The sequence below is a fragment of the Pongo pygmaeus genome, chromosome 9 (genome assembly GCF_028885625.2).
Source record: "Pongo pygmaeus isolate AG05252 chromosome 9, NHGRI_mPonPyg2-v2.0_pri, whole genome shotgun sequence".
Classification (NCBI taxonomy): domain Eukaryota; kingdom Metazoa; phylum Chordata; class Mammalia; order Primates; family Hominidae; genus Pongo; species Pongo pygmaeus.
In genome coordinates, this window is record NC_072382.2 from 12,555,418 (window position 1) to 12,570,625 (window position 15,208).

Consider the following 15,208-nt stretch of genomic DNA (forward strand, 5'->3'; position numbering starts at 1 on the left):
CATTAGGCAGACACCCAGTAAGTCTCAGCTAAAAAGACAATGCCCCATTTCCTGATCAAAGTTCTTCATGTCCCCTGGGAAGGAAGGATGCCAGCCATGGCCAACTGTTTACACAGGTAAGTACACACCCTTCTACTTTCTGTCCTCCCCAAATTAGGTTTGTTCTTGGCATCTGAGGCCCTGGCTGAATGATGGCAAAAATATGTCACAAGTAATCCAGACAGCAAATAATGCATTCATGAGTAATTAAGAAGGGACACATCATTCTGGCTGTCTCATTTGTTCCTGTTAAACTTGAGCCAGCTTTGTGTTTCTAGTATCTTTTGCCTTTATATTATTCCTAAATAAACTAGGGTTGGTTTCTATCATGTTAAGCCATCTTGTCCACAAAAGGTACACGTTCCCTACTTTCCTTGACCTTACCAAGTACTCTCTGCCCTCAGGTCTCTGTACTTGCTGTTCCCATCCTGGAACACTTCCTTGGATGTGTTTCTGTATGTCACTGTCCATTCATTCAAGTCTCCCTGAAAGAACACCTGCTTCTCCAGGGTGCCTGGGGCTGTACAGGACACTGCCCCTCACCCTCCAGTCCATGACAGCATTCTGCCATTATGGATATTCTGCTGTTCCTTGCAGCAATTCTGACTTCCTGATATCTCTGATTCATTTGTAGGGTTATGTTTGGCCTTTCTTCTGGGAAAGAAAATTACATGAAAGCAAGGACTTCATCAAATGTTTGTCTACAATGAAATTTGTCTGGCCCAGCTCATCGGAGAAGCCCATGGGTTATGGGGTCAACAATAGATGTGTACACAGATGAAAACCGCCATTTATTCAGAATTCTCTTATGCTACACCATGTTATAAAAACTTGGCATAGAGTATCCATCATCACTCCAAATTGTAGCATGGTATACCTATACCCATTTCACAAAAGAGAGAAAAAAATCCTAGAGAAACCAGCATTGCAATTTGCCCAGAGACATGGCATGACTACACATGGCCTCCAGGATCTAAGCCCACATGTGCATGAGCCTAAATCCCATCACTGCCCACTGCCCAGCACTGCCTGCCCAGGAAGTCAGTTACTCCATTAACTCACAGCATCCTTTCAAACAGTGAGAGGGAAAACTTAAAAAGCTACCAAATAGGCTGGGCACAGTGGCTCATGCCTGTAATCCCAACACTTTGGGAGGTTGAGGCAGGTGGACCACGAGGTCAGGAGTTCAAGACCAGCCTGGCCAAGATGGTGAAACCCCGTCTCTACTAAAAATACAAAAATTAGTTGGGCACGGTGGCAGGTGCCTGTAATCCCAGCTACTTGGGAGACCAAGGCAGGAGAATCGCTTGAACCCAGGAGGCGGAGGTTGCAGTGAGCCGAGACCGTGCCACTGCACCCTAGCCTGGGTGACAGAGCAAGACTATGTCTCAAAAAAAAAAAAAAAAGCTACCAAAGAGATAAACAAACATTAATTCATAGATTTCTACTACAGTGAATTTGTCAACTTGGGTTAATTTCTTATTTTTAAAACATTGAAAATTTCAGTGGCCAAGAAATACATGAAAAATAGCTCAACATCACTGATCATTAGAGAAATGCAAATCAAAACCACAATGAAATATCATCTCACATCAGTAAGAATGGCGATTATTAAAAAGTTAAGAAACAACAGATGCTGGTGAGGTTGCGGGAAAGCAGGAATGCTTTTACGCTGTTGGTGGGAATATAAATTAGTTCAACCATTGTGAAAGACAGTGTGGTGAGTTCTCAGAGATCTGGAACTGGAGATAACATTTGCCCCAGCAAACTCATTACTGGGTGTATACCCAAAGGAATCTAAATCATTCTGTTACAAAGATACATGCATGTGTATGTTCATTGCAGCACTACTCACAATAGCAAAGACATGGAATCAGTCCAAATTCCCAGCAATGATAGACTGGATAAAGAAAATGTGGCATATATACATCATGGAATGCTATGCATTTATAAAAAGGAAGGAGATCATGTCTTTTGCAGGGACATAGATGAAGCTGGAAGACATTATCCTCAGTAACTAACACAGAAACAGAAAGGCAAGTATCGCATATTCTCACTTCTAAGTGGAAGCTTAACAGTGAGAATACATGGACACATGGAGGGACACAACACTTACTGGGGCCTGTTGTGGGAGAACAGGAAGGGAGAGTATTAAGGAAAAGAGCTGGTGCATGCTTGGGTTAATACCTAGGTGATGGGTTGATAGGTGCAGCAAACGACCATGGCACACGTTTACCTATGTAACAAACCGGCACATACTGCACATGTGCTCTGGAACTTAAAAAAAAACAGTAAAAAACCCAGAGATTAGATATTAATGTATTTCCCTTTGAACTTGAAACATCTATAATGAAAAAGGAATGACTCTGGGTGAGGAAGGACTACCTCCCAGAGGGAGATACAGGTATCACACTTACTCCAACTATAATAGTTCCAGGACAGACAGACATACAGGATATGAAGCTGTCTGCACCTTGAAGAACAGGAGGAGAAGAAGAGGTGAAGAGAAGCAGAAGAAAGAGTTGAGGTGGCAGGAAGCTCAAGGCAGGAAGGAATAGAGAACACACAATTATAATCACAACAATGACGAGAGTACAAGGCCACACTGTTGGGCTTTGCTTTAAATTTTGAAAAACACTGTCACATCCAATTTACCTGAAGCCATGTGTCATTATGGCAGTCCTCAAATTGTCAGGGGTCTGAAAATACTGCCTTCTTGGTTTTTACAAACAGAGCACAGGCTGGCTGGGTTCCCCTTGGTGTACACTATTGTGTCCTGGTCCCATGCCAGGTTGACACATTGCTTCATTCCTGGAAGGGACTTAGGTGCCTACCTGGGGAATAAATAGAGCAGGGCTGGGTGCTCACCTCCACAGCAGCTTCCTTGATCCCTGCCACACACGACTGAACACCGACAGCAGCTGCCACGCCATGAAGCTGTTGATGGTCCTCATGCTGGTGGCCCTCCCGCTGCTCTGCTATGCAAGTGAGTTCTGGGTAGAGAGGGCTGCCTCAGAGTTAGGGGTTGTCACCTGGGCCCCTGTTAAAGAACTCCCAGACCCCAGTTCCTAGCACAGGTCAGCCTCAGTACAAAGGGTCAGGGTGTGACAGGCCTTAGGGTTCCCTTTAGATCCTGACAATCAAGCAGGCAGTGCCTTCAGGAGCTGTCCCCTGCATTGGAGCCTCAAGCTGTGTGTCTGGCACTCAGGGTCCCACCATGATCACAGTGACCATAGAAACCAGGATGAGTCTCAAGATTGAATATTGGAATTAGGTATTTCAGTGTTGCGAGAGAGAGACATGAATGAAGGCCCCATGACATATGCGTCCACAATCAATGCAACAATCATGGGTGTCCTTGAATGTGTAAAGAAACAGCAAACCTCTTAAAACAGAAGTCGCAGGCTGCAGAGGGTAATCCAGCATCTTGCGTTCTGTGGGCCTCACTCTGTGTTCTCAGAGTTTATCTGAGTTCTCAGGGTTTATCTGAGTCATTCTGGGATGCCCTTTCCATCCCAGTTCCTTCAGGCCCAAGGCAGTCTGGGGGGGAGAATTCACACCCCCTGAAGTCTTCTTCCAGTGCTGAACATCCAGTGGGAGGAAAAAGCCCAGACAGCTGGAATCAGCACTGATAGGTCCCGTCAGTGGCTTGCCTTGTGCAATTCACAAAGCTCACCCTGCATACTCTGCCTCATTTGTTGCCAAAGTAGGTGCAAATGGGTCAATAGCTAACAAGCTTACAGTCAACTAAATAGAAAACAGCAGAGCACAGAGCACAAGAAGCTCACAGGAATCCGAGTCCTGAGCACTTTCCACTCCCCGAAAGTGGGGGCCACCTCAGATTCTATCATGAGCAAGAAGTTCTGTTTCAGGCTCCTTTTTATTGCAGTAGAGTTAATGGAACTAATGGGCAATGTCTTAGACCCATTCATCTGAAGTCATTGAACCCCTACTTGATGCTGGGAATGATAAAAGGGAAGCATTGCACGATTCTGAACCAAAGAAGCTCAAGCAGTGTTTGGTGTGTGTCCCCAGTCAGAGCACCTCATTTCCCAAGGGTCCTCTTCACCGAGGATGCACAGGGTTGGGCTTATCTGAGCTACAGAGGTTGGGAGAATTTGCACAGACTGAGTTTATGCTCCTAGAATTGAGAACTTGGCATGCTGCACCATAATCTTTCTGAACCTTGGTCTCTCCTGGGAGGTAAAAAGATGACCAGCCTCACGGCTCATGCCCAAAATGAGTTCACCCCTCTGGGGATGGCCCATGTTCTTGTGTCTTTTTCTCAGGTTCTGGTTCTGGCTGCCAACTGCTGGATGATGTGGTTGCAAAGACCATCAATCCTGAAGTGTCTTTATCAGAATATAAGCAATATTTGCAAGAGTTCGCAGACAGTGATGCTGATCAACAGGCTGTAGGTGAACTCAAACAGTGTTTCCTCAACCAGTCCAATGAAACTCTGCAGAATTTTGATTTAATGATGGTAATTTCATTTTTTTCCTTATGTGCCCTTTAAAATCACTGTCCAGAAACAAACAGGCTCTAAATGTGCCACAAGGAGTGTTAAGCATCTGGTGAACAAGCTTTCTTTGTACATCATTTAATTTAATTTTGTCCTTATGGTGCTTTGACACTTCACTTTGAGAGTCTTCAGGGAGTGATAAAAGGAAAAGGCAAAAAAAAAAAAAAAAAAAAAAAAGCAAGCTCCAGAAAAGGCAGAGCAAATCATCAGCTCCCCAGTCCATTCTCTGTCTCTCACACACACATAGAAACATGTAGACACACACACATAAAAACACACACACACATAGAATCAGAGACACAGATGCACACGTACGTAGAAACACACACGCATGCACATAGACACACAAAAAGAAACACACACAGACTAACAGGCACACATGCACACACACGCACACACACACACTTTTCCTTCTTTCTTTAATTTTTGTGAGACAGGGTCTCACTCTGTCACCTAGGCTGGAGTGCAGTGGTTCAATCTCGGCTCACTGCAACCTCCACCTCCCAACTTCAAGGGATTCTCCCGCCTCAGTCTCCTGAGTAGCTGGAATTACAGGTGCCCGCCACCACACCAGGCAAGTTTTGTATTTTTTGGTAGAGATGGGGTTTCACCGTGTTGGCGAGGCTGGACATTTTCTATCAAGAGGAAGTATCTGATTCTCAAAGAACCGCTCACTACTAGGAGCAACCAACAATGTAATTTTTCCCTTTCACAATAATAAATAATACAAATGTTCTCAAAATTATTTTGCACAGTCCAGAAAATACCATTTGTGCAAATGCTACAGATTCTAATATAAAGAATTTAGAACTCATGCCCAGATTTGCTAGCATACATGACTGGGAATCATGCACCATTTAATTAAGCACCTCAGGAAATGGGAAGTGCACGTCATGGATGCAAAACAGCATGAGTGTGGGAATTCTTTAAAATAAAACTCAGTGGTTATAACAACAAGTATTTCTGCCTATTTTAAAAAACATGCTACCTACAGATTCTATTTTTAACATTTACGTAATATTTCAAAATTCCATTTGAAAGATTTTATGGTAGAAAATTTAAAGACCTACCAAACATTTGTAGAATCATTTCTTCTTTAAAAACCTGGAGCAGACTAATCATACCTAGCTCCAATATTTTTAAATCTATATCAAGGTAATGGTGGAGTGCCTCAGACTGTTACAATATTTCTCACTTGTAAGGCCACACAGCAACTCCAAACCATCACATTCATATATTTGAGCTGAGGTTTTTAATGATTCTGTGTTGAAAGAGTGGTCTCAGAATCAGTTTAAACTGGCAGGTCTTCATCAAATAGTGCATGTCACATATTTATTGGATAAACTATTTCAAAGAATAGGATTTCTGGAGAAGAAAATATTAAGGGGATCCTGTCAGGGAAAAGATCCTAAAACCCTGACCCCGGTTAGCACCCCTGTAGGAATAAGTGTCTCCCAGGCCTTGTGTGGTGCCTCATAACTGTAATCCCAGCACGCTGGGAGGCTGAGGTGGGTGGATCACCTGAGGTCAGTAGTTCAAGACCAGCCTGGCCAACGTGGTGAAAACCCATCTCTACTGAAAATACAAAAATTAGCTGGGCATGGTGGCAGCCACCTGTAATCTCAGCTACTTGGGAGGCTGAGGCAGGAGACTGGCTTGAACCTGGAGGCAGAGGTTGCAGTGAGCTGAGATCGGGCCACTGCACTCCAGCCTCGGAAGCAGAGGAAATCTTTGTCTCAAAAACAAAAACAAAAAAAACAAAACAAACAAGCAAAAAACCCAACAACACAAAACAAACAAACAAAATATAAAGGTGTCTCCTGGATGACAGAATAAATGAAAAGAGAATTCTTGTTTTGCTTCCAGTGCAAATTTTCCTGAGTGTTAGATGTTCATGGACAAATGCAGGAAAACAACATGAAGAAAAGTTTCTGTATCTTAATATTTCACCTTCTAAGAGTGATTTACAAATCTAAGTTGTCTATTTGCTTTTGTTTCCCAGCAAACAATATACGACAGCTTTTGGTGTAAGCACTCCTAACTTTATACAAGACCTTTGGCTCAGACATGACAAGAGAGAAGATGGCCAGAAAACTGTGGCCTACCGCTAGAAACTGCCATTTTTCTTATTTTCTTTTTCCTTTGAACCTTTTTTGTGAAAACTGCAAGGAAACTGTTGAAACCTCAAATTCATTCTCATTTCAATAAACTAACTGCAAATCATCAAGTTCCTTTTGTTGTTTCAGGAAAGGGAGGCTTTCCAGGCCTCACAGTCAGGCTGCCTGTGGGAGGCAGACACAGACAGGCCACAGACAGGCCTTGCAAGTGCCAGGTGAGGGACCGAGGCTTCTGTGAAGCACTTGCTTTCTCATCACCTCTTGCCCAGCATTGGGCCTCTCTCTGAAGACTGTTTCCTACCTCCATCCCACCACCTCCACACTTGACTCTCTCTGGGGTCCTCAGGCTCTAGGTTCTGAGGTGGAGTCCTGCTCAGAGGCCCTGCTTTCATTCCAGTCCTCTTGTGTGTGCTGAGCCCTGCTGGCCATGCCAGGCTCCTCTGCACTGTCCCTGGGCCTCCCCCAGGTGTGCAGAGTCCAGACAAGAGCCAGCCAGGGAGGGGAGATCTACAAAGCAGGGTGGATGGTGTCTGGCTTTTAAATTATGATTTTTGTTCATTATGGATGTTGGCCTCAGATTCAATTTCTTTAAATGTTGCATTAAAATATCATTTATAATATTATATTATTTTAGACATATAAAAATATAATTACCGAGTTTCATAGCACCCTCCTTAAATTATTGAGTTTCCCTGAGTCATGTCTCTGCAGTAAGAACGTGGTCCATCCTCCCCTGCCACACAGTGAGCTGCAAAGGCAATGAGGGTTGAGGGGAGTGAGTGTGCCATGCAGGGACCCAGAACAGCAGGGGATGTTTAAATGGAACCTGGGGTCTCCTTCATGTCCTGTCCCCAGCATTCCTGTCACCAGGGGTAGGCTATTACCACCTCTTCTGCTCTTGCTACAGCCTTACCCTCTTCTTTCTGGGGCCATCCACTCACCCAAGAAGACCCTATCTATTTCTCAGGACAACTCAGCTCCACTAGGGCTGACTCTTTTCTCAGGCAGGCAGGTGCAGGGATCCAGGCCCACAATATCTCTAAGGGACCATAAAAATGAAATAATTTTAAAGAATCATTTCCTAAAGTGAGTATAACAGTGATGAATATATATCAATGAATCTAGCCAGGAATATATACTCTATGTTACTAATGTAGTTGTAAAATACAAAGTTTAATTTTTTTTTGTGGATAAACAGCCTATGAAGGCAGTAAAATAACCGTGACCTGCAAAAGTCGCAATGAAGCCTTACGCCCAACAACTTCCAAAAACCACAGGCCACCCTCTTTGGTTTAAGGTCCTGAAAGAGAGGAAAAGGGCAAAGAGATTCAGAGCTAAGAACTAGAAGTTGGGCACATGGTAGCAGAAAATATAAATGTGTATAGAGAAGGCCCTGGCCCATTTGGTGAGGGGGCCATATACATTCCTGAGAGGCAACAGGCTGTAAGGGAAGGGGCCACTCCAGGATACTCATGCCACATGGGGAACATCTCACATCCAAAACCAGGCTTGCACTGGTGGATGAGCCTATGTACGAGCATGTCAGACCTATGCAGTGGAAAGGGGACCCTGTGCATGGTAGGTGACAGACATAAGAGCTTCTGAAACTGCTGACAAAATGAACATTCTCAAGAAGAGGTTTTTTTTCCCTTTGGTTTTTGTTATTTTTAAAGCATAACGAGTTCATTTAATCAAAGTTTTACTTGACATGGAAAGCTTCAGAAATGAAGTCACAAAGAACCAAGGGAAAACTGTTCATTTTAAAACTTAGATTTAATAGACAGTAACAGCCATGTAGAAATGTGATTGGAGAAAAAGGGAATAATCTCATGCGAATAGATGGAGTGGGAAAATCCAGCAAGGACTGCTGTTCAGATTCTTCTTGGCTTCTCTGTGTGGCATTCCCAGAGAAGGGCCTTAAGCAAACTTGAGGGTGGTGACAAACTATGCGTCAGATCTTTCGGGCATAAGGTAACCCACACCCAGAACTTCTTGAAGACCCCTGAGAAACCCATCACTGTTGCCCCCAGAGTGCTGGTCTACTATAGACACGGGACTCCAAGTGGCTAGACGGGGAACCAGGTGATACTCCAAATTGCTTAGAGGAACCATCCTGGGTGACTTAGGAAAACCACTGCCCTTTCTGGAACTGATTTTCCTAAGCAGGAATGACAGCCTTCACACTGCACACGGCCCTGCTGGGCTGCTGGGTTCTGCAGGTTCTGCTGCCACAATTACTGCAAGAGGCCATGTCAGAAGCAGAGAAACATGACTCCTGCCTCCTCCCAGCTTCCAGTCTCCCAGCAATACCTTCCACTGGAGACTCACAAGGAGCCAGCTGCCATGCGGTTGTGGGATGGGAAATACACAGGCCTCTACTTTAGCAATAGGAGGATACATAGGAAAAAGTAAATCTGGACCTAAGGAAAAATCAGCCTTATCTGGCTTCCCATGATGATAATCTAGAGTCTTGGTCTTAATTTTTCAGCCTGTTGGAGGCCATTTATCTGACCTATTGAAGAGTTAATAGCTGGAAAGTTTGTTGCCTACAATATAATACATGAGGCTTAATTAGCTCAATAAATACCTCCAAGAACAACCACAGGAGGCTTAACGGGCAATAACCAGATATTAGATCATCCTGGAATAGGAAAAAATTATGCAAATTTATGCCTTAGTGCCAAAGGGTGGCTGACCTACAGCCAGAGGCTGTTCAGGGAAGATGCTACATATGGCTAGGTGTACATAAAGTATCAGAGCTAATGGAATTAATGGAGGCCAATGACAAATAGCACAAAAGGTTTTATTGTCCACTTCATTGCAATGCACTTTATAGGAAGAAAGGGCTTTCTGCTAAGTAAACTATCAAGTTCAGTAAACTGTTTCTAGAAACCCACAATGAGGATCAGCCCATGTTTCCTGCTCTATCTCACATATCCTGAGGTTATTTATTCTGCTTCTCCATGCAGCTTTTCCAGAATTCATACAACGCTGCATCCAACCTGTTGTGGATGTCACAGGGTAACTGCTTTCCTCTCCAGAAAAAGATGGAGAAAATCTATTTATTTTATCTCCTAAATGGCACCTGTTTTGGCAAAGGACTCAAATACCCGCCTTTTCATTTGGTACCTTCAATGTGGTTGTGGTTTGCTGTTCTCATGTGTGTTGTTTACATGAGGGGCCAACTTACAAAGACATACAGGTACCTCATAGGTGGGTGAGCACACTTTATATACTGTGGGGATGGACAAGAAGAGGTGTGAGGACCCAACCCAGGTCACTGCTAGGCAGTTCTTTCTCTGGGATTCCTTATGTGGAAGCAAGGAGGTAAACATTGAGAACCAGGGTGTGATGGTTAATACTGTCAACTTAGGCCAGGCATGGTGGCTCATGCCTGTAATCCCAGCACTTTGGGAGGCCGAGGCAGGCGAATCACGAGGTCAGGAGATCGAGATTGTCCTGGCTAACATGGTGAAACCCCATCTCTACTAAAAATACAAAAAAAAAAAAAAATTAGCCAGGTGTGGTGGCAGGTGCCTGTAGTCCCAGCTACTCGTGAGGCTGAGGCAGGAGAATGGCGTGAACTCGGGAGATGGAGCTTGCAGTGAGCCGAGATGGTGCCACTGCACTCCAGCCTGGGCAACAGATCGAGACTACGTCTCAAAAGAAAAAAAAAATACTGTCAACTTGATTGGATTCAATGAAACAAAGTATTGGTCATGGGTGTGTCTGTTAGAGTGTTGCCAAAGGAGATTAACATTTGAGTCAACGGACTGGGAAAGGCAGACCCACTCTTAATTGAGACACTATCTAATCAGCTGCCAGTGAATATAAAGCAGGCAGAAAAACTTGAAAAGGAGATACTGGCCTAGCCTGGCAGCCAACATCTTTCTTCTGTGCTGGATGCTTCCTGCTCTCAAACATCGGACTCCAGGGTCTTCAGTTTTGAGACTCGGAGTGGCTCTCCTTGCTTCTCAAGCTTGCAGACAGCAGACAGCCTATTGCAGGACCCTGTGATCATATAAGTTAATACTTAATAAACTCATATAAATATAATATATATTAAAATTCTATTATATATAGTATATGTTATATAATAACAAATTCATATATATATCTATATATATCTACATATATCTATATCTATCTCCTATTAGTTTTTACTCTCTAGAGAACGCTAATACAGACTTTGGTACCAGGAGTGGTTCTAGAGGAACAGTATATTAAGGACGAAGTTCTTTCATTGTTTTGGGGGTTTCTGGAGTTAGCTACTTAATATAATTCAACCCCAAAGTGCTAAGGACTCTACTTCTAATAGTATGGAGAACACTGATAGTCTTTGGTGTAAACTGTTTAGAGACTTATACAAAATAAAAAATAAATGCATTTGACACTCCTGATTCACCACTCATGAGAGGCAAGGAGTTTAGTGCTGCTGGATTTAGTTTGCCAGTATTTTATTGAGGGTTTTTGCATCAATGTTCATCAGGGATACTGGCCTGAAATTTTCTATGACTATTTTGTTGTGTCTCTGCCAGGTTTTGGTATCAGGATGATGCTGGCCTCATAAAATTAGGGAGGATTCCCTCTTTTTCTATTGTTTGGAATAGTTTCAGAAGGAATGGTACCAACTTCTTTTTGTGCCTCTGGTAGAATTCAGCTATGAATCTGTCTGGTCCTGGATTTTTTTTTGGTTGGTAGGCTATTAATTACTGCCTCAATTTCAGAACTTGTTATTGGTCTATTCAGGAATTTGACTTCTTCCTGGTTTAGACTTGGGAGGTTGTATATGTCCAGGAATTTATCCATTTCTTTTAGATTTTCTAGTTGATTTGTGTAGAGGTGTTTATAGTATTCTCTGATGGTAGTTTGTATTTCTGTGGGACCAGTGGTGATATCCCTTTTATAATTTTTTATTGCATCAATTTGATTCTTCTCTTTTCTTCTTTATTAGTCTGGCTAGTGGTCTATCTTTTTTGTTGATCTTTTCAAAAAACCAGCTCCTGGATTCATTGACATTTTGAAGGGTTTGTTGTGTCTCTGTCTCCTTCAGTTCTGCTCTGATCTTAGTTATTTCTTGCTTCCTGCTAGCTTTTGAATTTGTTTGCTCTTGCTTCTCTAGTTCTTTTAGTTGTGATGTTAGGGTGTTGGTTTTAGATATCTCCTGCTTTCTCTTGCGGTCATTTAGTGCTATAAATTTCTCTCTAAACACTGCTTTAAATGTGTCCCAGAGATTCTGGTACATGCGTCTTTGTTCTCATTGGTTTCAAAGAACATCTTTATTTTGCCTTCATTTCATTATTTACACAGTAGTCATTTAGGAGCAGGTTGTTCAGTTTCCATGTAGTCGTGTGGTTTTGAGTGAGTTTCTTAATCCTGAGTTCTAATTTGATTGCACTGTGGTCTGAGAGAGTGTTTGTTATAATTTCCGTTCTTTTGCATTTGCTAGGGAGTGTTTTACTTCCAATTATGTGGTCAATTTTAGAATAAGTGTGATGAGTTGCTGAGAAGAATGTATATTCTGTTGATTTGGGGTCCACTTGGTGCAGAGCTGAGTTCAAGTCCTGAATATCCTTGTTAATTTTCTGTCTCATTGATCTGTCTAATATTGACAGTGGGGTGTTAAAGTCTCTCAGTATTATTGTGTGGGAGTCTAAGTCTCTTTGTAAGCCTCTAAGAACTTGCTTTATGAATCTGGGTGCTCCTGTATTGGGTGCATATATATTCAGGATAGTTAGCTCTTCTTATAGCATTGATCCCTTTACCATTATGTAATGGCCTTCTTTGTCTCTTTTGATCTTTGTTGGTTTAAAGTCTGTTTTATCAGAGACTAGGATTGCCACCCCTGCTGTTTTTTTGCTTTCCATTTGCTTGTTATATCTTCCTCCATCCCTTTATTTTGAGCCTATGTGCATCTTTGCACGTGAGATGGGTCTCCTGAATACAGCACACTGATGGAACTTGACTCTTTATCCAATTTTCCAGTCAGTGTCTTTTAAATGGGGCATTTAGCCCATTTATATTTAAGGTTAATATTGTTATGTCTGAATTTGATCCTGTCATTATGATGCTAGCTGGCTATTTTGCCCATTAGTTGATGCAATTTCTTCATAGTGTTGGTGGTCTTTACAATTTGGTATGTTTTTGCAGTGGCTGGTACTTGTTCATTTCCATGTTAGTACTTCCTTCAGGAGCTCTTGTAAGGCAAGCTTAGTGGTGACAAAAATCTCTCAGCATTTGCCTCTCTGTAAAGGATTCTATTTCTGAGGCAGGTGGATCATGAGGTCAGGAATTCGAGACCAGCTTGGCTGAGATGGGGAAACCCCGTCTCTACTAAAAATACAAAAATTAGTCAGGTGCGGTGGTGGGTGCCTGTAAGCCCATCTACTTGGGAGACTGAGGCAGGAGAAACACTTGAACCCGGGAGGTGGAGGTTGCAGTGAGCCGAGACCGTGCCACTGCACCCTAGCCTGGGTGACAGAGCAAGACTACGTTTCAAAAAAAAAAAAAAGCTACCAAAGAGATAATCAAACATTAATTCATAGATTTCTACTACAGTGAATTTGTCACTTGGGTTAATTTCTTATTTTTAAAACATTGAAACTTTCAGTGGCCAAGAAATACATGAAAAATAGCTCAACATCACTGATCATTAGAGAAATGCAAATCCAAACCACAATGAAATATCCTCTCACACCAGTAAGAATGGCGATTATTAAAAAGTTAAGAAACAACAGATGCTGGTGAGGTTGCGGGGAAGCAGGAACGCTTTTACACTGTTGGTGGGAATGTAAATTAGTTCAGCCATTGTGAAAGACAGAGTGGTGAGTTCTCAGAGATCTGGAACTGGAGATACCATTTGCCCCAGCAAACTCATTACTAGATATATACCCAAAGGAATATTATGATACCTTTGACCATATGTGGAGAACCAAGGAACACAATGAAGCTGGTTGGTTACTCCTAAGTTCAGTGGACAAAGTGATGAAAGAAAATGATGAACTCAGGGATTCTGTCTCCTGGGTTCAGAAGCAGATACTGAGCCTCCAATCTGCTAAGATTGCCCTGAGTGAGAATCTTATCTCCTGTAGAGACAGAGCTGAAATTGTGGAAAAACAGACACAAGCTCTTATTACACAAGTGGCTGACATGTAATGAAAGGTGCATGCACCGCCTCACCAGGTGTCCACTGTTAAAGTGAGGGCATTGATTGGAAAAGAATGAGACTCTGCAACTTGGAATAAAAATGTGTGGGAGGACCCTGATGAAGCTGGGAACACTGAATTCGTAGACTCTGATGAACCTTTTTTTTTTTTGCCAGAAGGAACAGCTTCCCCATCCCCAGTAAGTGACAACCTTCCCTCCCTGACCCATACTGCCATCAGCCTTTCCACATTTGTCTGATTCTATTTCTCCTTCGCTTATGAAACTTAGTTCAGCTGGATATGAAATTCTGGGTTGAAAATTCTTTCTTTAACAATGTTGAATATTGGCCCCCACTCTCTTCTGGCTTGTATGGTTTCTGCAGAGAGATCTGCTGTTAGTCTGATGAGCTTCCCTTTGTGGGTAACCCAGCCTTTCTCTCTGGCTACCCTTAACATTTTTTCCTTCATTTCAACCTTGCTGAATCTGATGATAATGAGTCTTGGGGTTACACTTCTTGAGGAGTATCTTTGTGGTGTTCTTTGTATTTCCTGAATTTAAATGCTGGCCTGTCTTGCTAGGTTGGGGAAATTCTCCTGGATAATATCCTGAAGAATGTTTTTCAACTTGGTCCCACTCTTCCTGTCAATTTCAGGTACACCAATCAAACGTAGATTTGATCCTATCACATAGTCCCATATTTCTGGGAGGCTTTGTTCCTTCCTTTTCATTTTTTTCTCTCATCTTGTCATCTCGCTTTATTTAATTAAGTTAATCTTCAATCTCTGATATCCTTTTTTCCACTTAATCAATTCGGCTATTGATACTTCTGTATGCCTCACGAAGTTCTGATACTGTGTTTTTCAGCTCCATCAGGTCATTTATTTTCTCCTCCAAACTGGTTACTCTAGTTAGCAATTCGTCTAACCTTTTTTCAAGGTTCTTAGCTTCCTTGCATTGGATTAGAACATGCTCCTTTAGCTCAGAGGAGTTTGTTATTACTCACCTTCTGAAGCCTACTTCTGTCAACTTATCAAACTCAAAATCTGTCCAGTTTTGTTCCCTTGCTGGTGAGGAACTGTGATCCTTTGGAGGAGAAGGGGAATTCTGGTTTTGGAATTTTCAGCTTTTTTGCACTGGTTTCTCCCCCATCTTTGTGGATTTATCTACCTTTGGTCTTTGATGTTGGTGACCTTCAGATGAGGACTCTAAGTGGACATGCTATTCCTTTCTGTTTGTTAGTTTTCCTTCTAACAGTCAGGGCCCTATGCTGCTAAAGTGCTGTTCAAGTGATTCTCCTGCCTCAGCCTCCCAAGTAGCTGGGATTACAGGCACCTACCTACCACTGTGCCTGGCTAATTTTTGTAGGTTTTTTTTTTTTTTTTTT

At 42.5% G+C, this 15,208-nt stretch overlaps 1 protein-coding gene across 1 annotated transcript; it reads left to right on the forward strand.

Moving 5' to 3' along the window:
• The first annotated feature begins 2,908 nt into the window (after window positions 1-2,908).
• LOC129027222 (mammaglobin-B-like) lies at window positions 2,909-6,784 on the forward strand. The gene is made up of 3 exons (XM_054473862.1): window positions 2,909-3,025; window positions 4,329-4,522; window positions 6,564-6,784. Exons 1-3 carry the CDS (start codon window positions 2,971-2,973, stop codon window positions 6,600-6,602), a joined length of 288 nt encoding a protein of 95 aa, XP_054329837.1. The 5' UTR covers window positions 2,909-2,970; the 3' UTR covers window positions 6,603-6,784.
• Window positions 6,785-15,208: the final 8,424 nt, after the last annotated feature.

What these genes read in the sequence shown, in the direction of transcription:
- LOC129027222 (XM_054473862.1), top strand. Translation starts at nt 2,971, where the DNA reads ATGAAGCTGTTGATGGTCCTCATGCTGGTGGCCCTCCCGCTGCTCTGC. An exon ending in CCCGCTGCTCTGCTATGCAA is followed by an intron (nt 3,026 to 4,328) that starts GTGAGTTCTGGG and finishes TCTTTTTCTCAG; the next exon opens with GTTCTGGTTCTGGCTGCCAA. An exon ending in AGAATTTTGATTTAATGATG is followed by an intron (nt 4,523 to 6,563) that starts GTAATTTCATTT and finishes TTTGTTTCCCAG; the next exon opens with CAAACAATATACGACAGCTT.